This window comes from Eleutherodactylus coqui, chromosome 11 (genome assembly GCF_035609145.1).
Source record: "Eleutherodactylus coqui strain aEleCoq1 chromosome 11, aEleCoq1.hap1, whole genome shotgun sequence".
NCBI classification, from domain to species: Eukaryota; Metazoa; Chordata; class Amphibia; order Anura; family Eleutherodactylidae; genus Eleutherodactylus; species Eleutherodactylus coqui.
The window spans coordinates 69,503,714-69,527,725 of NC_089847.1; the positions used below are offsets into that span (position 1 = coordinate 69,503,714).

Consider the following 24,012-nt stretch of genomic DNA (forward strand, 5'->3'; position numbering starts at 1 on the left):
CTGCCGCCGGCGCGGACCGCGCTGCAGACCCAGAGAGGGGACAGTAAAAAAAGCAGAGCGCTGACAGCGGAGGTCCCCTCAGGCATCCCCACACATGAGGGCGCCCAACGAATGGCGGGAGAAGAAAGGAGGGAGAGTCGGTCACCATCGCCAGGCAGAGGAAGCTTCATATCCTCACAGGTACCGGGGGGGTCTCCCAGGGGCAGCCCAACACAGCTACAGGAGGGCATTCAGAGCACCCCTATGAAGGCAGCAGCCCAGCAAGCAGAGGTACTTACCCAAGAGCAGCAGAGACGGGCTTAGCTGCAGAGAAGATCCCAGCCAAGAAGCCCCAGAGTGCTCACAGTAAATAACACTCACAGAAGGCAGTGTAAATGGAGCAACTACTACCTCCTCCATCCTCACAGCAGTCCCACACTCAGACGGCCCAGGGGGCATGGGGCACAGCATACCCGCAAGTAATGCACAACCAGCAGCAGCCAGTGCCACCCAAAACCCTCAAGACCGACCGTCCGACGACACTCAGACTTTAAAGGCATTATGGGAAATGATGTGTGAGCTACCCACTAAACTAGACCTAGAAACGCACGTGAGGCATATTGAAGAGAAACAAGAATCAGCCTTATCAGCGGTGAAGCTCTCAGTACAAGAACTTACGGAACGGGTCAACACCCTAGAACAGACGACGGCCACCCCGTGTATGGACTTTCAACATCTCGCCGAAACAGTGGAAAAGCAGCAGAAACAGATCAGAGATCTAACCTTGCACTTAGATGATGTAGAAAACAGAGGACGCCGTAACAATTTAAAACTGAGAGGCATCCCAGAAGACATCCCGCCAGAAGCGCTACACGACTGCGTCACGGCAGTCTTCAACAAACTCCTACACCGACCAGAAGACAGGGCAATAGAGCTCGACAGAGTCCACCGTCTACTTGGAGGGAGAGCACGAAATGCGAATTTCCCCAGAGATGTCATCTGCCGGGTGCATTTTTTCCGACAAAAAGAAGAGATATTGCGCCTGGCATGGGAACAAGGCTCGGTCAGATTCAGGGGAAACGAGATCACCATTTTACCAGACGTATCCAGACTAACCTTAAACAGCCGGAGATTGATCCGTCCCCTATTAGATGCAGCTCGCAGAGCAGACGCAACCTACAAATGGGGGCACCCCTTCCACCTGATCCTGCGTAAAAGAGGCCGCTTATACACGGTCAAAACACCATCTGACCTAGAAGGGGCGTTCGCATTCCTGGAAGAGCCCCCAGTCCCTATCCCAGACTGGACACTACCTATAGACCCCCTTGCGATATCCAATTAAGGAGGTGGCCCATTCTACTACCAGGAAACAAAAAACACAACGTCAAAACCGTCCCCAGCTACGACGTCCGAGGACCATCACTGCCCTCAACGCAAAAACTCTAAGAAAAAGAACTTTAACATGGTTAACTCACACCGAAGCGCAGGACCCTGCTCTATCTCTGAACGGGCGCAAAGCAAGAAGTCTCAGCAAAACCCACCCATATAGCCCCTCAAAGGACACAAAACGGTTCCACAGAAGGAATCCCCATCATCAGAGCCCCCCCGCCTGCGAACTAATTGACATTCCATCTAAACGGTCGGTTCCCTACAGGCACTGACAGACAAGCTGCGGCAGAGCAGCTCACACCCACAACGGAACGAAGTGTCCACCTTTCGTTAACGTCAGTCCGTGAAGAACACACCTCTGAGAAACATCACAGAGAACGGATCAGCGGCCTTTTTCTCCGACCAGAGCCTTTCTTCGTACCCTCAAGTAGGGCTCCGGGGACCTCGGCTCAGCCTTCCCTAGGGCAGGGGTCCAGGCCTCCGGATAAACTTAAAGTATAGAGTGATTAATATTTTATTCTCCCTGTGTTTGTCAAGCCTTTCGTCTACTATCCATCCCTCTTACCCTCCCCCTCTGCCCCTCCCCATACCTACCCAAGTTTCTAACCACAAGCCATTAACAACCGTGTCTGACTTTCAGGGTTCCTAGGCAATTGACCATGTCTACAGATCACGCAAACCTCTCTGTGATTTCTATCAACACGCAGGGGCTCAACATTCCTGAAAAAAGGTCCTCCATCCTCCATTTCCTCTGGAAGAAAAGGGCAAAGATAGCCTTTATACAAGAAACCCACTTCCGCACAGACGCTGTCCCAAAGTTTGGGAACGCGAGATTCCTGAAAGCATACCACAGCACAAACGCGGAGGTCAAAGCGAAGGGAATGCCAATCCTAATCTCCAATACCATTCCGTGGGAGCATGGGGAGACGCGCAGTTCCTATACGTCAAAGGTAAGCTCGCAAACACACAAGTCACACTGGCGTCCTTGTATCTCCCCAACTCCAACCAAGCGTCCTTCCTGGAAAGGGCCCTGGAGGACCTGGGTGAATTCAAGGAGGGCACCCTGATACTAGGGGGGGACTTCAATATGCCACTAGACCCTCAGGTAGATACATCAAGAGGGAGCAGCTCTCTCCCGACATCCGCACACCGCAGGTTCAAAAAGATTTTACACAAACACCAGTTGATTGATGCATGGAGGATCTTACACCCGACCACAAAAGATTATACCTTCTTCTCCCCACCACATAACGTGTACTCCAGAATCGACTTTTTTCTGGTACACCACTCCTCCCTGGCTCAACTCATATTGGCTGAAATAGACAGCATCACATTCTCAGATCATGCTCTAATCACCCTCACATTATCACTCCCCACTATACATAAAAGAGAATGGAATTGGAGACTAAACGAATCTCTGCTCAAAGACCCGACAGCATTAGAGAAGTTAAGCCTAACTCTACAAAATTACTTCGAACAAAACAATACTCCAGAAGTAAACCCCCTGACGATGTGGGAAGCACATAAGTGCGTCATACAGGCGTCCCTCATCAGCTTAGGGGCCTATATCAAAAAACAAAGAGGAGCGCAGCTCCAAGAGCTACTAAAACGCATGCAAAACCTAGAATTGGCTCATAAATCATCCTTAGATAGGACACAAGGCGCGGAACTAGCACAATTGAGGGACAAAGTACGTAAAATAAGTCTAGACCAGGCGAAGATGAACCTGTTAAAGTGCAGAAGACACTTCTTTGAATTTGGCAACAAACCTAGCCGGCACTACGCAACGTCAGAGAGTGAACATACGTCCCACAAATCACTAATTCTAAAGGGAAGACACTGCACATACCTAAACAAATCTCGGAGGCATTCAGGGAATATTATCAAACACTATACAACCTCTCCCCCCCAAATCAGAGCAGGACAGAGAATCACGCAAAAAACGGATACGGGAGTACATCCAACAAGCAAAACTAGGTAAATTCACACAAGGAGCAATAGACGTAATGGACGCCCCAATAACACAGAACAAATTATCCAAAGTCCTATCAGAAGCTCCCTCTGGGAAAGCACCAGGTCCAGACGGCCTAACCTTACCATATTACAAAAAATTAATGGGAATCCTATCACCCCATTTCTTAAGGGCGTATAACTTACTGACAATGGGGCACGATATGCCCACAGATTCATTAAGGGCCCACATAACCGTGATCCCAAAGGAGGGGAAAGACCCTGCACAATGTCAGAGCTATAGGCCCATCTCCCTTCTAAATGTAGATTTAAAAATTTTCTCCAAGATACTAGCAAACCGAATATCCCCATACCTACAGCGGCTGATACACAAAGACCAAGTGGGCTTCGTCCCACAGAGAGAAGCCAGAGATGATTCCATAAAAGCCATAAACTTGATCCATTACGCGGAAAAACTATCCACCCGAATGTGCATACTGTCAACGGACGCAGAAAAAGCATTTGACAGGGTGGACTGGGACTTCCTATTTGCCACCCTGTCACAACTTGGGACAGGACCCCACATGACACAATGGCTAGCGAGTTTGTACTCTAACCCAACAGCAGAGATCAGAGTAAATGGCCAGCTCTCGTCCTCCTTTCCCATCACAAACGGGACAAGACAGGGCTGTCCACTATCGCCACTGATCTTCGTCATATGCCTTGAACCTCTCCTAAGTCACATCCGGTACAATCAAGACATAGGGGGGTTAGTCCTAAAAGACACAGAATCTAAAATTGCAGCCTACGCGGATGACCTTCTATTCTTTATTACTAAACCGCAGATATCTTTACCCAACCCAATAGCAGAAATCGATAGATACATGAAATTATCAAATTTTAAGATCAATTACCGGAAATCCGCGGCAATGAATATTTCACTCCCACAGACCCTCACGGAGGAGCTCAAAGACTCATTCTCGTTTCCCTGGAGGAGGGACAAAATCCTCTATCTAGGGATTTACCTTACGCCCAGGGTGACAGAGCTGTTTCTCGCAAACTATGCTAATCTAATAAGCAAGATCCGCCTACATCTAAACTCATGGACAAAGGGACTCTTCTCGTGGTTTGGGAGGGGGGCCATATTCAAGATGAACATCTTACCGAGAGTGCTATACCTATTCCAGGCATTACCAATACACGTACCTAGGCAATTCTTCCAGCAATTACTCTCCCTCATGTCTAAATTTATCTGGGCATCTAAACCAACCCGAGTATCCCGTAACATCTTGACTAGAACAAAAAAGGAGGGAGGGATGGGTCTGCCGAACTTCCCCCGGTATTACCAGGCGGTCCATCTCGCACGTATAATAGACTGGCACAGACACAGGGGAGCCAAACAGTGGATTGACCTAGAACAGACGGCCACGCCGGTACCTCTGGTAGTACTCCCATGGATTAAAATCCAGGCCACAACAGAACTGACAAATCACCCAACTATCGGCCCCACACTGACAAGTTTAATAAGGATCACAGAGGAAGCGGGAGTATCTCCTAGACCCTCCCCCATGTACCCGATACCTGGCAACCCGGATTTTCCTCCGGGCAATGAGGATAAAATATACCAAGAAAGGCTCACGGGCGGGAAATTCAGGGCGAGCCACTTCCTCAGAGAGGGCCAGTGGTGGACGGGTGAGGACCCGAGCAACGAGACGGACCAAGTCAGGCTCACATTCTGGCAAAGTATTCAACTAAGACATTTCCTTCGGTCCCTCCCACACCCCAATATATATACACACCCCAAGACACAATTTGAGATTGCGTGTAGCGAAGAAGGTCCAGACACACATTGTCAAGGGTGTACAACATTCTAACCACACAAGAGGAGAATCCACCCCCAAGATACATACAGCAGTGGGAAAAGGACCTTAATACAACATTCAGTCCAGAGGAAAGGGAGAGAATATTCACACTGACGCATACAACCTCCCTATCAAGCCAGATACAGGAATCAGGATATAAGATCCTATCACGCTGGTACAGGGTGCCCTCCCATCTACATAAGATGTTCCCCTTGGTCTCCCCATTATGCTGGAGATGCGGATCAGAGCAGGGGACGCTTCTACATATCTTTTGGGACTGCCCGGTGTTGGCGAGCTACTGGTCGGAAGTGTGGAGAATCACATCCAAATTCACTACATACACCCTAAACAAAACACCAGCCCTCTTCCTCCTGCACCACTGCGACGTCCTTATCTCTACTTACAAGAAGTTAGTGGTCCGCGACCTGATTAACGCAGCGAGATCCTGCATCCCCAGACTGTGGAGACAGACAGAACCCCCTATAATAAGGATGTGGTTAAACTCGGTAAACTGGACGATGGAGATGGAGGACCTCACGGCCACACTGAGAGGTACGCAAAACAAATTTAGGAAGACCTGGTATCACTGGATAGAATTCCAGAACACGGTAGAGTTCACTCAACTTTGAGATTATACACAGTCATATGTGGTACCCCATCTGTTCCTGCCCAATTTCTCCACCCCCCTCACTCCCTAATAAATGTAAGTTCTCATTAAGGTTCCACCCTTAGGAGTTATATACAGCATAGTTTATTTGAAAACCAACAGTTCTGACAGATACGGTACAGGAAAACCAAGACTTTCAGGAACATCAAACAGAAACATAATCCTGACCGGGTCGAGTAATTACTAGCTGTTACTGTAATATTTGTCAAAGTTATCTAAATATTTTTGTATCCAGAAGAAATCACTTGACAGATTACCTAATGTATGGAAACCAAAATGAAAATGTTAAATAAAGAATTAAAAAAAAAAAATGTAAAAAGGTATGTCTGCTGAAACATGAAAGCGGAAACAATTAACTGGTTCTTAAAGTGAATGTTAGTAATGGGAGACTAAATATACAATTGGCTAACAGATTTCTTAAACGTAACTGATTAACCTAAAAATGCTCTTATTACTATATGTTAGAAATGTTGTCACTTAACCCCTTCGTGACAAAGCCTGCTTGCGCCTTAGTGACGGAGCCAAATTTTGGAAATCGGACATGTGTCACTTTAACATACAATAACTCCGTAAAGGTTTTGCATATCCAAGTGATTCTGACATTTTTTCGCCCCATATTGTACTTCATTTAGGTGGTAAAAATAGACCGATAGAATTTCTGTATATTTATTAAAAGTGCCAAAATTGGGAAATTTTAGATTTTTTTTTTCACATTTTCAACTGTAATATCTCAAATATTTCCAAACATAATGTACAAATTTTGCTAAGATATATATTTCCATCTGTTTATTTTATTCTGGAAAACTTTTGTGTTTTTTTAAAAAAACATTTGGGAGACGTACCAATTTAACACTACATATCAACAGGAGGAACATTTTATTTTCCTACACCAAGCCAAGATTGCAAGGCTCATAGGTGTCAGAATGATATATACCCCCACAAATGACCACATTTTAAAAACTACACCCTTAATGTATTCATTGAGGTGTGTCATGAGTATTTTGACTCCCAGAGTTTTGTTTCAGGAGTTAACACAATTTAGAGAAAAAAATAAGATTTCATATTTTTGCAAATATGTTATTTTCAAGACTTTTTCTATAGTACACATGAAAATGAGGATTTACCCCTAAAATGGATACTCCTGTTTGTCCGGTGTTCAGAAACATACCCATTGTGGCCCTAATCTTCTGTCTGTATGCACAACGGGGACCAAACCGAAAGGAGCAGCTGGTGCTTTTCAGAACAGACATTTTGCGTAACCCCTTGAGTGGGGGGGTTCTTACCCCCCCTGTCAGACCCACCAGGGCAGGTTTTTTAAATGGTCTAATCATTTAATTTCAACTAATTTTGAAGTCGCGTTCCAAGAGCCATAACTTTTTCATTTTTCCATTGACCCAACCATATGAGGGCTTGTTTTTTTGCGGGACAAGTTGTACTTTTTGATGGCATCATTTTTGGGTATATATAATGTATTGCATAACTTTTGTAAAAAAATTTGTAGGGAGACTGGGGGAAAAAGAAAGAAATTCTGCCATTTGTTTTTTCGATTTCATTTTTACGGTGTTCAGTGTGCAGAATAATGAATATGATAACATTATTCTCTGAGTCAGCACGATTCCGGTGATACCAAGTTTATACAGATTTTTATGTTTTGCTATTTTTGTACATTTAAAACATTTTTTTTTTCTTAAAGGTTTGCTTTTGTGTTGCCACATTCCAAGAGCCGTATCATTTTATTTTTCCATTGCCAGAGCTCTAGAAGTAGCCTTGTTTTTTGCGCGATGAACTCTAGTTTTCATTTATCTAATTTTTTTGGAACATGTAAAATTTTGATAGCTTTTTATTCCCTTTTTTCTAGAGGCAAGATTAACAAAATCTGCAATTCTGGCATGTTTTTTATTTTTATTTTTCACTGCATTCTCTGAGCAGTATAAATAATGTATTAAAGTAATTCTACAGGCCAGTACGATTATGCCAATACCAAATTGTAATAGTTTTTTTTTTTCTTTTTCACGACTTTTTCACACACACAAAAAAAAGTAATAAAAGTTAAAATCACCCTCCTTTTGTCATGTCTATAATAAAAAAAATCTAAATCATAAAAGAAAAATACATATTTGGTATCACCGCGTCCGTAAATGTCCGATCTATCAAAGTAGTGCATTATTTACCCAGCACGGTGAACGTAGTCAGAAAAAAAAATAAAGAACGCCACAAATGGTCACCCTGTCTCCCAGAAAAAGTGCAATAAAAAGCGATCAAAAAGTTGTATGTATTCTAAATTAGCACTAATGTAAACTACAGGACATCCCGCAAAAGATGAGCCCTTGCTCAAGTACGTCGACGGAAAAATAAAGTTATTGCGCGCAGAAGATGCAGCAGAAAATAATTTTAAAAAATTAAATGTCTTTGAAAAAAAATACAAGTACTACAGCAAAAAAAAAACTATACAAGTTTGGTATCGTAGTAATCGCACTGACCCACAGAATAAAGTTATCATGTCGTTTTTGTTGCAGTTTGTGTGCCGTAGAAATAAAACGCACTAAACGATGGCGGAATGTCATTTTTTTTTTTCATTTTACTCCACTTAGAATTTTGTAAAAGTTTTTCAGTGCATTATATGGTACTTTATATAGCACCATTGAAAAATACAACTTCTCATCCCGCAAAAAACAAGCTCTCATACCGCGACGTCGATGAATAAATAATAGAGTTATGATTTTTTAAACAGGGGGAGGAAAAAAAGAAATGGGGAAAAAAGAAAAAAGGGTCCGTGTCATTAAGAGGTTAAATAATATACTAACTTCCTCCTCTGGGTCATTACGACACAGGGATACCACATGTGTAATGTAATTTTTATTTTTTACAAAGTAAAGGGAGACAAGTGTTTTTGTTTTTAATTTTTTTAATAATTTTTAAACTTTGGGGTTTTTTTTTTGTCCCTTTAGGGGCCTTTCACAGAGACCCATCAGGACCCCCTGATCACATTCCGGGGGTCCAATTGTGACAGCCCTTTACATGCTGCAGTCACATACACTGCAGCATTTAAAGGGTTAACACAGCAGAGATCAGGGGTTTTCTATGATCTCTGCTGTAAGAGCTGGTGCCTGGCTGTCCTCTGACAGCCAAGCACCAGCTCTCCCTACCACAGAGATCATCGGTTTGCTTCTGACATGGCAACCTGTATACAAACTAAGTGCAGGAGTTTAAAATTAAAAGCATGAGATTGCCGGCAAATCGGCATTATCTCTCTGTTTATGATTTCGAAATCCTGAACTGCTCTGTGTGGGTCTGGGCAGGCAGAGCACACTGCCACAGCTTGTGGCATTGTGCTCTGCAGCTCCCATATCGATACATAGCCTGGAAATCTTCCAGGCTATATCGCTATGGGCAGAGGAGCTCGTCCCGGAAAATTTCTGGGCGTGCGACTGAAGGGGTTAAAGGTGTTTGAGGCCCCATTGCACACTTGTAGAGCCCTTGAGCCACCAAAGCAATAGCCCCCACAAATGACCCCATTTTGAAAAGTAGACCCCTTAACGAATTCATAGAGCGGTGTACTGCATATTTTGACCCCACAGTTTTTGAATGAATTTAAGCAAAGCAGAAGAAAAAAGTACGATTTTCATTTTTTTTTTGGCAATTGTGTCATTGCAACAATTTTTTTTTGTACAGCACACACATGAATGAAGACTTTCACCCAAAATGGGTAGCCGTCAGCATGGAGCTATCACGCCCACCGGCCCCACGGCTTTAATCCTCAGGGGATGCATGTTTTTACGTCCCTGAGGAGTAAAGCCCACAAAGCCAGGACGTAAAAAGGCAATGGGGCCTTCACTAAGGGGTTAATTTATTTTATTGAATTACAATTGTTCTTTCTGTTCTATTGCCTCATTTATGGTTGCAAGTCCAAGGACAGGACTAAAGACCCAAACTAAGGATGCTTTCACACCAGCACTGGGAATTCCACTTTCCTGCTCCGTTTGGGGAGCAGGAAAGGGTAATCCCTGTGGCAGAACAGTTCCGTCTCTGGACCCATTGACTATAGTGGGGTCCGCCCAGATGCCTGATTTTGGGATGCAAGAAAAAAAGCGCTGCATGCAGCGCTTTTTCTTCAGGTATTTGCAGCCGCATTTGTGACAAAACCTCAGAACGAAGGTTCCGACGCACATGTGAAACCACCCTAATAGCATATGATCTATGATTACCTTTCTGGGTGGCTCCTGGAAACCATTTCTCTGCTGGAGTTGGCTAGCTGGTGAATGGTTTCAGCATAATCATCAAGAGCCTGCTCCATAACCAAGTGTTTCTTTAGCATTGCCTGAGCACCAATCTCATCCTGTAGAATTAATCAGAGAAAATAAAGCAAGGGTAGGTGACATAGTAAAACAGGATAGTTGCACAATTTACTTGCCACCTAATTGGTATTTCAAAGCATTGTGCCAGGTACTTGCTAGCTGTAGGTAACCAACCTTTGCCTTCTCTTCTGACATCATGTGCAACTCCTGTTCTCCCATCCATGCTTCAGCCTCTGCAGCATCAGCATAAAACTGTTGTGCAGCATGAGATTCTTCAAGACGAGCGTGGCGCTTTGCTGCTTCTACTTTAAGCTCCTCCCATGTGCTCCTTAACAACTCCAGCCTCTCGCCTATCTCTTGAGCATCCAGTGCACTGTCCTTAACCATAGATTTTCCTTTCTCTAAAATATCATCAATTCGTGGCTGATGTCCTTGAACCTCTTTTTGCAGTGTCTGAAAGGCAACAAAAATTACCTTAAAAAAAACACAAATCATTCCTTAAAGTACATTTCCTCATTCTGGTCACCTACTGCACAAGGAACAACTGTGAAGTGGGTGCAGATTTAATTTTACACTGCTAGATCCACAGTCTCAAGATTATTTAGTCCTGGCAGTTGAACTGCCTAACAATCTTAAAGTGATAGTGCGTCATAGCAACATGCCATCCCATTTTGTGATCGTAAAACACCTTTAATAATTCCCATATTCAGTCATATATAAGAAGAGCCAAGTTGTCAGAGCAGGGGATCCAATAAGTGGAGCCCTCAAATTATGCATGGATATGCCATAAAGGGTTTTTTCCACCATAGGTATATAACATGTAAACATTCACCCTGCTGGGCAATAACTTTCTGCAGCTCACCTGGTTTTTCTTTATAAGTAGCTGCACAGAGGGCAGATCTTTCCCATGTTCTGTAGAAACAGCCATCGGCTTCCTCTCCTTCACCCAGAGCTGAGAGAAACATACACAAAACAATTAACAGTTATGCACTGATATGTAATTAATTATAGAAAAGGCAATTGTGATGAAAAAAAATTAAAAAAAATTGTGAAAAACAGGTTGTGGCATTCCTTACTATTTCATCTTCCAGATCTCGATTAAATTGATGTCCTTCCTTCGATGCCAGCAACAACTGCTTCCGTTCATTAAGTGGGGCACGTAGTTCTGTGAATTTAGTGGCAACTGTTCTGTTCTTTGAGTCTACTTCTACTATGTTGGCATCTTCCTGGCCAAGTGCCTGAGCCTGACTCTGTATAGCCTCTAGCTCCTTCTCCCTGATTTCCATCTGGTTCTCCAGCATCTGCAAATAGTAAAAGAAAGGTGTAAAATGTATGCCCACCAGTACAGCAGTAAGCAAAACAAGACTGTATGAATACTTTAGAAGTACAGGTGGTGAGAATCATCAATTACCACATATATTACACAACAACGTATTTGATCTTCCCACAAAATATCTGGGCAAATGTCACTGTAGCATCACGAGTTTCAAAGCTAGGCCAAAAATGGCAGAAGTATAGCTTGTAAAATTATTTAGATTCTGAAGTGTACAATGACAAACAGGCAAAGGGAAGACTAGCAATGGAGCAAGTTAAGTGATTAGGGCAAATAATTTTAAACAGCGTAAAAGATTCCCAAATCAGCAGCAGATTTTTCTATTTACAACATTCTCAAAAAATTCAAACCATTGTGACCTTGTGTGCTACTAGTCAGTTACTCAAAAGGTTTACAAAAAAAACCCCACAAAACCAAAAAACACAACAGATTGCTACTTGGGACAATGCTGAATCAAATATGTGTCACAAAATTTCATCATCATAAAAAGTACTTAGAGCATACCACACCAACGTTTTAAAGCGTCCCCCTACCTGTTGCTTTTTTAACAGTATGTTCACACTGGTAAGATCTTTCCCATAATCATCAGATTGCAGCTGGCCTTCAAGATTTTGCAACCAGCCTTCTAAAGCAGAGCAACTTTGTGTAAACAGCTCAGCCCTGTTGGCATCAAACAGACACTGTGCTTTACTCTGGGTGGTGGATTCCAGTTCATCCCAAAGAGCATGGAGGGAATCCAGTTTTTCGCGTACAACTGCTTTAAGGTCTGGTTTTTCAGCTATAAGCTGCTGTCCTTCCTAGAAAGAATCATACTTGAAATCAGAACACATTATTTTGAATGAAATAAGCAAAAATCTGTCAATAAAATAATGTGTACATCAGTCCATTTAATTCATCTCATTATCTTGCTTTGTAGATCTAGTGGAAGGTAGTTGCAAAACATCCATGTTAAGCTGGTCATACACAGGAACCTGGCTGATAATCAAATGTATGGTGGCCACCAGACCCCTGGCAATAAATTCAGGTACAAAGCAGAGATTGGTCATGTTGGATTTTAAAATGCATGTTACTTTGTTGTAATAGAGTCTGGAAACAGCTTAGTCCTCTCTATCCACTGAAATGAACATAAACATTCAGCCAAGCTAAAACATCCATGTTTATGGTGTTGATTGGAAATATAGTGATTTGCTAAACAAGTGAACGGTATTAGTGTATCTTGACGCCACCGCAAGTGCCTTACCCTCCGGTGGCGGCGGCCCACGAGTCGGCACCCCATCACAGTGGAAAGGGTGCTCGGCGTCTGCGTCACACACCAGTGAAGCGGCAGACGGAAGGGACCTGACAGCCGCTGGCCAGGTAGGAGACGCTGGCGTCGGAGGAAAAGGAGAGTTGACGTGGTCACATTTCACTAGATGCCTCCGCTGGAACAGATTTCACAGCCGCCTTCCGTCAGGGAGAGGGCGGCTGACACCAGGAACACGTGAGGCGCCGGGCATGTAGCGACCATGCAACTAGTGTCGGCCGGCAAGGAGCACAGAGGCTGCAGCGTCTCCATAGATTTATCCCAGCGCTGCAGCCTTAGCCTGAGGGTTACTCTCGTTCTTTGTCCATGACATGGTCACATGTAAATGCTGCCATGTTACAGCGGTAACGTGGGAGCATTTACAGCTAATAATGTAACGCTATGAAGTATTGTAAGCCTCAGGCTACGACTGAAGCAGGTGGGACAAATCAACCCACACTGTGCTGCTAGGACCTTTGTGCCTTGAGCCTATCAGGAGCTGGGTGTCTGACAGGGGCGTTCCTGCTGTCAACCCCCTAGCTTCCGTACAATGAGCGGGTACAGCAGCACACAGAGGAAGCACCCAAAAGGGTGAGGTGGATAAATTGCAAGCCACAGTGAGAGCCCGAACCACAAGACTCCAATAGCAATTTGAATGTAATTGAGTATAGTGGCAGCATGAGCAAAAAAATCGATTTCCTGATTAAAAAAAAGATGCAAAAAGCTTTTTTAATTCATGGTCAGAATAAAAAGTACGCAAGCTACATTTCGGCCTAATATAGCCGAAACGTAGCCTGCTTACTTTTTATTCTGACCATGGATTAAAAAAACCTTTTGGCATCTTTTTTAGCAAGAAATCGATTTTCTGCTCATGCTGCCACTATACTCAATTACATTTAAACCCCTAGCTTCCGGTGGCGTCAAGGTACACTAATACCCAAGTGAACAATCAACTGTAGGGGGAAAAACATATCTTCCAGGCTAGCCAACTCAAGCAACTTACTACAAATAACTTAATATTTTAGGTCTTTTAATAAATGCATCCAGGTCCCTTTTAAAATAAATGAACTAATCACCACAACATCCCAAATGGTGAATTAATCATCACTGTCACACCCTTATCAATGCTCTTACAGAGAATCCGTCAGCTTGAAAACGCTGTCCAAACTGCAGGCAACATGTTATAGAGCAGGAGAAGCTGAGCAGATGTGTATATATAGTTTTATGGGGAAAGATTCAGTACAACTTGTATTTTACCTATTTACCTCTCTGCTCATTCTGAGCTTAGAGGTCCAGTGGGAGGTCCTATTAATGATTGACAGTTATTTCTGTAAGTACAGTCATTCACAGATGGCCATTACTGATAAGGCCACACATTGGACATCTTCAAATGACTGTACTTACAGAAATAGCTGTCAATCACTGATAGGACTGCCCACTGGACCTCTAAGGTTCAAGTGAGCAGAGAGATAAATGTATGAAATACTGAATCTTTTCCCACAAAGCTATATATCAATCTGCTCAGTTCATCCTGCCTTACAACATGATGCCTGCAGTTTGGACAGAATTCTCGAGCTGAGAAGTTCCCTTTAACAAGAAAAGAAATGTGGTTGACGATGCCTTTTTTGCTCTACAGGTTAGATCTGGTGGATACCGCTCATATCCTAGTTTTCAATAGACAGAGATAAGCGTTGAAAAAGCATACAACATTAACAGTGCAGTTAAAAATTGTATTGATTGAGAAAATAAAATTAAGAAAAAGTACAGCTTAATATTCATTTCTGGATTAACACGGAGTTATATTACCTTTAAATTCCAGAAATGTTTTACTTTCATTTACCTTGCTTATTTTGTCAAGCCAGTCTTTATTCGATGCCAATTCAGCCATAAATGCTTGATGCTTCTGCCATTTGCTGTGAAGGTTACGAGCTTCATCATAGGAGACATCTTGTGCTGTCAACATCTTTTCATTAATCCAAAGAGTCAACTGTAAAAAAAAACAAAAACAAAATAAATAAACCATGCACAATATGTAGTGTTACTTGGGTAAAAAAGGACCCTTTCATTAGGCCACTCTTACACAGACATTAGTAAAAAGGCAGCGTTTCCAAATGACAGCGGTTTTAAAGGCACCCCATCATGGCAATAGGTGATGTGGTGTGCTAAAAAAATTAAATAAATAAAAGTAAAAAACGCACTAAAATAGAGCGACAACAGTGTTTGAAAAGCGCAGCATTAGAAACGCTGCCGCTCAAACACTTGTCTGAGAAGAGCCATTGAAGTCAATGGAGGCTCAGTACAGCGTTTTTAGTGGTAGTTTAAAACACCCGCTAAAACGTCGTAAAAACCGCCTGTGAAAGAGCAGCCTAATTAAAGTTAATTTCCACCTTCTGTCATCAGGGTATTCGAACATCCATAATTCTGTACTGATAGATTTCTTACTATGTATGTATAAAGTAAAAACTCAGTTTTTCTCCATATTGTCCTAATATGGATTACAAAGTGTAACAGTAACAGAAAGCATTTCATGCTCTATCCAATAGAAGCTGTAAGTACCCTGCACATAATGTTATAAATGTATGCTTGCGCATAGTATTTCGAGTTTTGTATCGGAAAAATAAAGCTTGATCTCCTATATATACACACACACACACTAGTAATTATTAGGAAATTATAGTACCAGTGCTTCTGGTGGCACAACGCACCACTTACTAATGTAACATAGTGAAAGGGATTGGAGTTGCAAGCACACGGCTGCCATTTTAGAATCTTTACTGCAGTGATTCCCAACCGGGGTGCCGCGGCTCTCTGGCTGGAAATCACATTGGTAGTGGGGACATGCATGGCCCTGCTAGAGGAGCTGGAGGAATGCTGCCAGGAGCGGAGACCGAGCAGAGGAACAGCCCCGACAAGCAAGACGCTGCTATAGGACCTTCAAGGACCTGAAGGTAGAGCCAGATTGGGAGGTGGGGGTGTGTCAGGGGAGTTCCTACACATCCCTGCACTGTCACACCCCAAGCTTCCTGGTGGCGTCAAGATACACAAGTACGAGGAGGAGGTAAGTATATGGATTGGGGGGGGGGGGGGGGGGTTAATGTTGTTACTGGAGAGCGGGTTAATGTTACTGGGGGGGTTAATTATTACTGGGGTGGGTTACTTACGGGGGGGGGGTTAATGTTACTACTGCAGAGGGGGTTAATGTTGTTACTGGGGGGGTTAATGTTATTACTGGGGGGGTAATGTTACTGGGTGGATGGGGGTGGTTAATGTTTTTACTGGGGGGAGGGGTTAATGTTACTACTGAAGGGGGGTTAATGTTACTGGGGTGCTGGGGGGGATGTTAATGTTTTTACTGGGGGACAGTCAATGTTACTGGGGGGGTTACTGTTATTACTGGGGGATGGGTTAATGTTACTACTGAAGGGGGGTTAATGTTACTGCGGGAATGGGGGGGGGTTAATGTTTTTTACTGGGGAGGTTAATTTTACTGCTGGAATGGGGGGGGTTAATGATTTTTACTGGGGGGAGGGTTAATGTTACTGGAGGGGTTAATATTGCTACTGGGGCCGCAATAGGGGTCGCCATGGCTACTGGGACCGCAATAGGGGTCGCCATGGCTACTGGGGCCGCAATAGGGGTCACCTGTTACTGCGAGTCTGCAATAATTACTACCGAGGCCACTGTGGGGGTCACCATAACTACCGGGGCCACCAATATAGGGCGTTGCCATTACTACCGTGGCCACCAATATAGGGGGTCGCCATTACTAGTGGGGCCACCAATCTAGGGGGTCGCCATTACTAGTGAGGCCACCAACATGGGTGGGACACAATTACTACACTGGGCAGATTAGTGGTGGAATTTATAGTAGCTGTAGCAGCAAAGAGGATGAGATTTTGAAAATCATCCATACGGTGTGGAAACAATCTGCACAAAACCCGTGTGGACATGACATGAGTTGCGGGATTTAATTCTGCAGCATGTCGATTTTAAATATATTGTATATCAATAGCCCACCCAGCGCTCCTCTCTGTGTGTTTTTTTAAACAGCCCTGTCCTTTTTATGATGATGGAGGTAAAAATCATATGTCGTAATAAGCCACACCCTAGCCACGTCCCTGACCACACCACAGCCACACCCCTGACCACACACCCTTTTGGTAGGGGTGCCTCACCATAAACTTTTTTTCCCAGGGGTGCCCTAAGGCTGTAAAGGTTGGGAAACACTGCTATAGGGTGTTTGATAGATAATAGATAGCTCTGCTACACGCACGTGTCACACACACACACACACACACCTCCGGTACATGCACGTCTCTTACACACAGCGCTCTGGTACATGCGAATTTCACACACACACACACACACACACACACACACACACACACACACACACACACACACACACACACACACACACACACCTCTGCTACATGTATGTCTCATACAGCTTTGCTACATACATTCTTCATCCCATACAACGTGGATCACAACCAGCACAGCAGAGCCCGACACACACCGACTCCTCCCACACAGGGAAACTGATCACATGATGGTGACATCACAGGTCCTGTAAGCAGTGGAAGAAGGATGTGGTGGCCTGGACAGTGCCTCTGTGGATCGTAGCCAGATGGACCTGTAGTGCATTGAAGTACGTGATAGTGAGAATATGCAGGGTGGTGTAGATAGAGGAGACCCTGTCCCTTGGTGGGGACATCAAATGACAGCATACATGGAGTGAGAGCTGGGAAGCCAGATGGCCCCCAGAACAAAGAAATGTAGAAAAGAAAAAAATCCTGCGCTCAGGGTAACCTGCAGGAAAAAACACCTGCAGCGTCAGTTGGGCTGTTTTGTGCTCGAGAAAGGAGCCAAGAGAGCTTCGAAACGCGTTGCACTACCTTCCTGGTTTAATAAAAAAAACACTACTTTTCACAACACCTTTGTTTTGTCGTCTACTTCGTATTGAGAAGACACTGAACTTTATTACATCTCCTCTATGGTCTCATGCCTAGGTGTTTTTTCCTGAGGTTACTCTGAGCGCAGGATTTTTTTCTTTTCTCTAGGTCCTGTAAGCACACGGCTGTTGTCCGACTCTGCAGGTTTTTTTAATAAAGTGAAGGACCTGTGATCAGGGGTAGAAGTCAGAGCCCAAGTGACTGATCACATAATGGTGACATCATCACGGGTCCTGTAAGCACATGGCAGGTGTCTGGCTCTGCATGTTTTAGAACCTGTGATGATGTCACCATCATATGATCAGAGGCGGAGCTCAGAGGCCCGGTAACTGATCACATAATGGTAACATCACCACATGTAACACACTCCCTCACTGATCGGTGGTCGTTAGTATCTTGATTCAAATATTAGATCAGCATTGAATTTTGAACAAATTTAAAACGTTATAAAAAGAAATTGTATTCAAAAAGGGTGAAAAGTCACTTTCTACAAAACAGCTGTGTACCTCTTGACAATCCTGAAGGAAATGTTGTAGATCCTGATTATCCTTTAATCGAGATAGAACATCATTAGCCGCTGCTCTGTTTTTCTTGTGCCTGTGGAAAAATGTAGAATAAAATAAAAAAAATAACACAAAAGAAATATAACCCATGAATAAAATTGGGCAAATAGTTGCCTGTCATCTCTTAAGGCCCATTTACACTGAAAGATGATCACTCAAAAATCGCTCAAAACGACAGTTTGAGTGATCATCTTTGCATAAACTTTTAAAGTAGCCAATTAGCTACTTAAGAGTTAAATGCAGGTGGAGCGGGATACCGCTGACCGTTCCAAGAACAGCAGCTGCTTTGTTCTCGTAGCTGTCAGCTGCTAGCCTGCAGAGCTGACAGCACAGAGAACAGCAAGAGCTGCTTAGTTCTCAGAGCTATCGCTCAGAGCTCCACGAGAGATACCAGCTGAAAGAATACTAATCAGCTGGTATCCCGCTGAGAACTCAGCACGCGGCACTGATAAGGCTCATTGCCGACTTTTAGCAAACGATGAATGAATAGTGCACGAACAGTGCACGATGGCCGCCTGTTTAGACACAACAATTATGGTTTAAAAGATGGCTTCTGAGCGATAATCGTTGTGTCTAAATGAGCTTTTACACTGGTCCAATAGCAAATAAAGAAGAATGCGTATCGATACTGAATGTTAAATAGAGTGTACATTTTTGAGCAACCGCTTGCAATACAAAAAATATCCAGTTTCTTTCACAGAGTTCATTGTTACTTGAACAGGTTAAAAAATGCATTGTAGATAGAGATGGCTTGGCCCATTATCAGAAACATAGCTGCTCTGTTCAGACTTCCAAGTGGGCCACTGTTATAAAAAGTTTCACATATATTTGAAGAATATTCTCCTGTGAGCTGATACATTTTAACTCACCTTTCATCAATGGATGTGACTTTTTCCTGAATTTTCTCAGAGTTTACATTTTCCTCTTGAATGAGCTTCTTCCCAGATTCTACTAGGCCACGTATTTTTTCGTCATTAGCATCCATAGTGGTCATAAAGTCTTCATGACGCTTGATTGCAGCTTCAGCTGCCTGGAGGGTAGTGGGCATTTCCGTATGGGATAGGACATATTCCTAGAGGAAGTTAAATGCTATGAGAGAAGGGCATCATAATAGTTGGTATATGGCTGAAAATGTCATATGACCCATTCTGTTTAGCCTATTATCCAGCAATATTGATCCAGAGGAAGACAAAAAAAATACATGAGACAGGAGACAATTTTCTTTATCTCAAGAAAATAACATTCCTTTCTGATTCTGAATCTGGCTGCATTGTCGGCATCACAGGCTTCCTACACACCGCCGAGCGCATGCATGTGCAGTGTACCAGTGAATCTAAGGTTTTTTTGCATCAAGAACAACTCCCATCACTTCGATGAGGTTGCAATCCTCTGGCGCAGATTTCATCTGTGGCACAGGATTAGCAACGGTTTCCCATTACTTTCGCACGTCATGCAATTAGTTTTCTGGGCCCATTGAAAAAAAATGGGCGAACGCCCAAACATAGGACATGCCATGATTTTTTTTCCTGCAATGCGCAAAAAACAATCATTCATGTACATGAACCCATTCAAAAGAATGGAGGTTCATATTTGTGCGTCTTGCAATGCACAAATTTTGCATGATTTTCACAGTCGAGTGAAAGTGACTTTAATTCTAATGACTAAATTAACAAATATTCTTGTAACGAAATTCTTTGAAAAAACATAATTAATAAGTAATTACAAAAAAATGAAGCCCATTTTGTCTTACCTGGTTGTTTAGAAAACCTTCCACTTGCTTGGTGTCTCTTAGGAACACTTGGAAACTGTAGCCCTGAGAAAGCAGTTGGTGCCTGTTTTCCCACATTTGTCCCAACTCATTCCAGCCGGTGTCTAAGGCTTTCAACCTTTGTTGCAGAAACATATATTGGGCATCTGTTTGTCCAAGTGTCACTTCCTCACCAACCTCCCTCACTCGCTTGTAGTCTGCTCCATAGCGCTCAATTTCATTTCTAATGCTTTCATGCTGTGCAAGCAAACGTTCTGCCTCAACCAGATCAGCAGGAAAATCCTCAGATGCAACTGCAGTCTGTGCTCGTGATAACCAGCTCTGGAAATCATCTAGATCACGCAAAAAGCCTTGCAGCTTGCTTGCCTCACCTAAAGTTTCTTCTCTTCTTTTCATTGTATCCTTCAATTCATCCCAGGTTTCATCTATATCACATAAACGACTAGTTATAGCTGAGGCTTTTTGTGGGTGTTCTGAAGCAAGCTTTTCCGATTCTACATGGAGGTCTCCAACTTTTCCTTGTATGGCTTTTAAATCACGTTCCATACCAGTAAGTTTACGCTGGAGCGCAGTTACTCCCGCCAAATCATTTCCCAGGCTCTGTGTGGATTCAATGACCTTAGTCTTCTCTCTCATCCAGCACACAGTCTCATTGCATTCCAGGTGATAATTTTGTATTTCAAGTGCAGAATCAAGAGCGCTTTTCTTCTGACCAACAAGCTGACGAATAGCATTCCACCTTAGAAAAGATTTTTTTAAATGTCAACGTAACCAAATGTTTAGTAGATCATGCAAAAAAAAAGCACAATCAATCAAGTTCTCTGGGATTGGACAGCCAGTTAATTGCAGCAAACACAATGTTAGAAACCAAGTCTAACACTTGGTCACATAGGTGGCTATAGTAGAGCCACCTGGAGAATTATTTCCTTATTATACAAAGCTCATACTGTCCTGGGACTGTTAGTAGATTCCTATTGAGTAGTAACTGTTGGGAGTTAGGATTCCTGTAGCTTTGCACCCTAGTCTACAGATACAGTGCGGTTTTATATACTTTACTTACAATTGCAGTACAGTATACAGACCAAAGAAGAACCAATCATCAAATTTTAATTTTGCTTTAATTAGTAACAAAAAAGAAAAGTTTTAAAATCTATGAACCTTTGTGAGGTATTTATTTTTACTTAAATAAAATGTATTTTGGGCTGAAAATCATTTTTGCAATAAGGCTACATTACAAATTTGACTTTTCCAGCTTCTACATATCACAGTAAATAGAAAGCTGCAAAAAGCATCTCCCTTCAGTTGAGTCAGGGTGCTTTGATTTCAACCCTAATCACCTCTGAGCGTGCTTATCAACTGATAAGAACCATTACAAAAGAAATTTTCAGAAGGAAATAGAGAACATTAATAGGGCCAGCAGTGATTAGTTAGGTCCAATAGCGATTGCTTAACCTTTTTAAATGCTTTCAGGCAATGCTAAGCACAGCAACAAGACTATGCCTCCCCTGAAACGTGGTTACAAGGTTTCTATTCTTGCTATCGCAGTCTAGTGAAGACTCCCATGCCTGCCATGGATTGATGCCTATTAAAAGGGGTTGTCGAGTTGTAGACCATTGATGGCTTATCCTTAGGCTATACCATCAACAGTAGATCGGCAAGGATCTGCTGCCTGCGACCCCAGCTGATCATCTGTTCACTGGGTCAGTGTGCTTGTGCAAGGAGCTGGCTTCTGCAGGCAGTAGACTGCTTTGTTCCCACTGCAGTAGCAAAGCTTGGCATTACAAGCGAAGTTCCCACTGAAGAAAATGGGAACTTTGCCTGTAATAACAAGCTTAGCCACTGCAGTGAGACAGAGCTATCTGCTTTCTGCGGAAATGAGCTTAGTGCATGAACGCACTGCCCCAGCTAACAGCTGATTGGCAGGGGTCACAGGCGGCAAACCCCCACCGATCTGTTGACGGCCTATACTTAGAATAGGGTATCAAAAGTTTACTACTGGACAACCCCTTTTAGGCCTGCTCTAGTGGGACAAAAAATAAATAAATTTTTAATTATCAAAAAACAAAAGTTTTTCCTGCTTTTGCAAAACAACAAAAAAGCACAAAATAACCCTGTTATGGCTTCATCTGCACGTCCAGGGGAATATTGCACGTTGGGGAGCGCAATAACGGGCCGAGTTTCACGGCTCACTAGCGCTCTTGCCCGTGTGAAATTGACCTAAAACAGGCAGATTTCTATCCACAAGCAGTAATCATTTCACAGTAAATACTCCAAAGAAACATACTGTCCAAATAATAGTTTTAAAGTCTCTAAATATCCACTTTGAAAATGCTAACATTTTATAACTGAATCTACCATATTTTTCGGACTGTAATACGCACCTGACTATAGGAAACACCCCAGCTTTAGAAAAAAAAAGGAAAAAATATTACATATTAATTAAAACTTTCCCGGTGGTCTAAGGAAGTGGAGGGTTCAATGTTAGAAGGTCGATTTAGGGTAGAGCTTCCATGTTTGGAATTCTATAGTAGGTAAGCCAGTTAGTAGCTAAGAGTCGGGTCCTGTAAGGCCTCATGTCCATGGGGAAAATCAGGCCCTCTACAGATTCTCCATGGAGAATCCGTAGCGGGTCCTTCTTGCCCCGCGGACATGAGGGCTGAAAATAACAATTACTCACCTCTCCGCACGCTCCGGATCTTCTCTTCTTCGCGGCTTGATCTTCTCTCCGTCGCGGCCGGATCTTCTTTCTTCGGCCCGGCGCATGTGCTCGGCACGTTGGCTGCGTGCCGCGCGCATGCGCTGGGCACATCCACCGGTCCGAAGAAATAAGATCCGGCCGCGACGGAGAGAAGATCAAGCCGCGAAGAAGGGAAGATCCGGAGCAGGTGAGTTTAATTCTGGTGCGGGTCTCCCGTAGATCCGGACGGCTTCTACAGGCTTCAATAGAAGCCTGCGGGAGCCGTTCCCACGGGAGACCCGCACTAAAATGGAGCATGTCCGGATTTTTTTCCTGCAAGCGGGACCCGCGCCTGCAGGGAAAAATGACATCCGCAGGTATTTAACTACCGGCGGGTGTCTAATGCATCCCTATGGAGCACGGATCCGCGTGCACGAAAAACGCTGCGGATTGTAAATGTTAATTTGCCCGTGGACATGAGGCCTTAAACTCTGTATTTCCTTATTTTTTTTTAGCTTTGAAACAAGTTACGGTGGCGCATGTAGATACTGCATTACATTTAGCTAACCACATAAATATTCCTCCATATTGCCTTTTAATGCCTCCTTATCCCGCTTTATTCTATTCATTTTAGACTACATTAATCTCTACACTAGAATGCTGTAAATTAGAGTGCAGCATGTTGTGCCATTTCGTCCAGGAAATTTACATTCCATTAAAGTCAATGGGGTCTGTCTGCACTTACTGGATCCAGCAGTTCCAGTATTTTCATTGTTTGGCTTCAATGGAAATACAATTGTAGGGCTTTGTGGTTTTTATAATTTTACATATTGTCATTTTTTACTCCTTCTCTCTGATGCATTATATACAAATCACACATCGCTACAGCATACACACTATATATACACACACGTTGTGCTGTATGAGCAGCATCTACATTCATACACAGCTCTTCTATACAAACAGTACATATACACCACACACACTCAGCTGCAAACATAACCCTACTACTATACATGCAAACAAAGGTGAGCTACATACAGTCTACTTCAGAAATCTAATTTTGATAACATTTATACAGCATTCTTGCTGCCCGGAGTCTGGCTCCTCCCCAGATCACATGCTTATGACTTGCAGACCTTTCATTTTCATTGCTGCCCTGTTCGTGCTCCTGCTCCAGGACCTTCAGGGCAGGAGATAAGCATCACTCCCACAGGTAACACTGGCTTCCTCAAAATGACCTGCGCAGATCACACTGATCGGTTCTGAGCAGGGTGAGAAGACTGTACAGT

At 43.3% G+C, this 24,012-nt stretch overlaps 1 protein-coding gene across 4 annotated transcripts in view; it reads right to left on the reverse strand.

The window, feature by feature from the left end:
* SPTBN2 (spectrin beta, non-erythrocytic 2) overlaps nt 1-24,012 on the reverse strand; it is a 206,739-nt gene that overhangs the window by 42,354 nt on the left and 140,373 nt on the right. For all 4 annotated transcript variants that reach the window (XM_066582517.1, XM_066582519.1, XM_066582520.1 and 1 more), the window contains exons 15-23: nt 20,026-20,782; nt 19,145-19,347; nt 18,219-18,309; nt 14,598-14,744; nt 12,009-12,272; nt 11,219-11,443; nt 11,005-11,094; nt 10,317-10,595; nt 10,053-10,183 (exon numbers count right to left, since the gene is read on the reverse strand). In XM_066582517.1, coding sequence (XP_066438614.1) covers nt 10,053-10,183; nt 10,317-10,595; nt 11,005-11,094; nt 11,219-11,443; nt 12,009-12,272; nt 14,598-14,744; nt 18,219-18,309; nt 19,145-19,347; nt 20,026-20,782 — 2,187 coding nt within the window. The remainder of the gene's footprint in view (nt 1-10,052; nt 10,184-10,316; nt 10,596-11,004; nt 11,095-11,218; nt 11,444-12,008; nt 12,273-14,597; nt 14,745-18,218; nt 18,310-19,144; nt 19,348-20,025; nt 20,783-24,012) is intronic.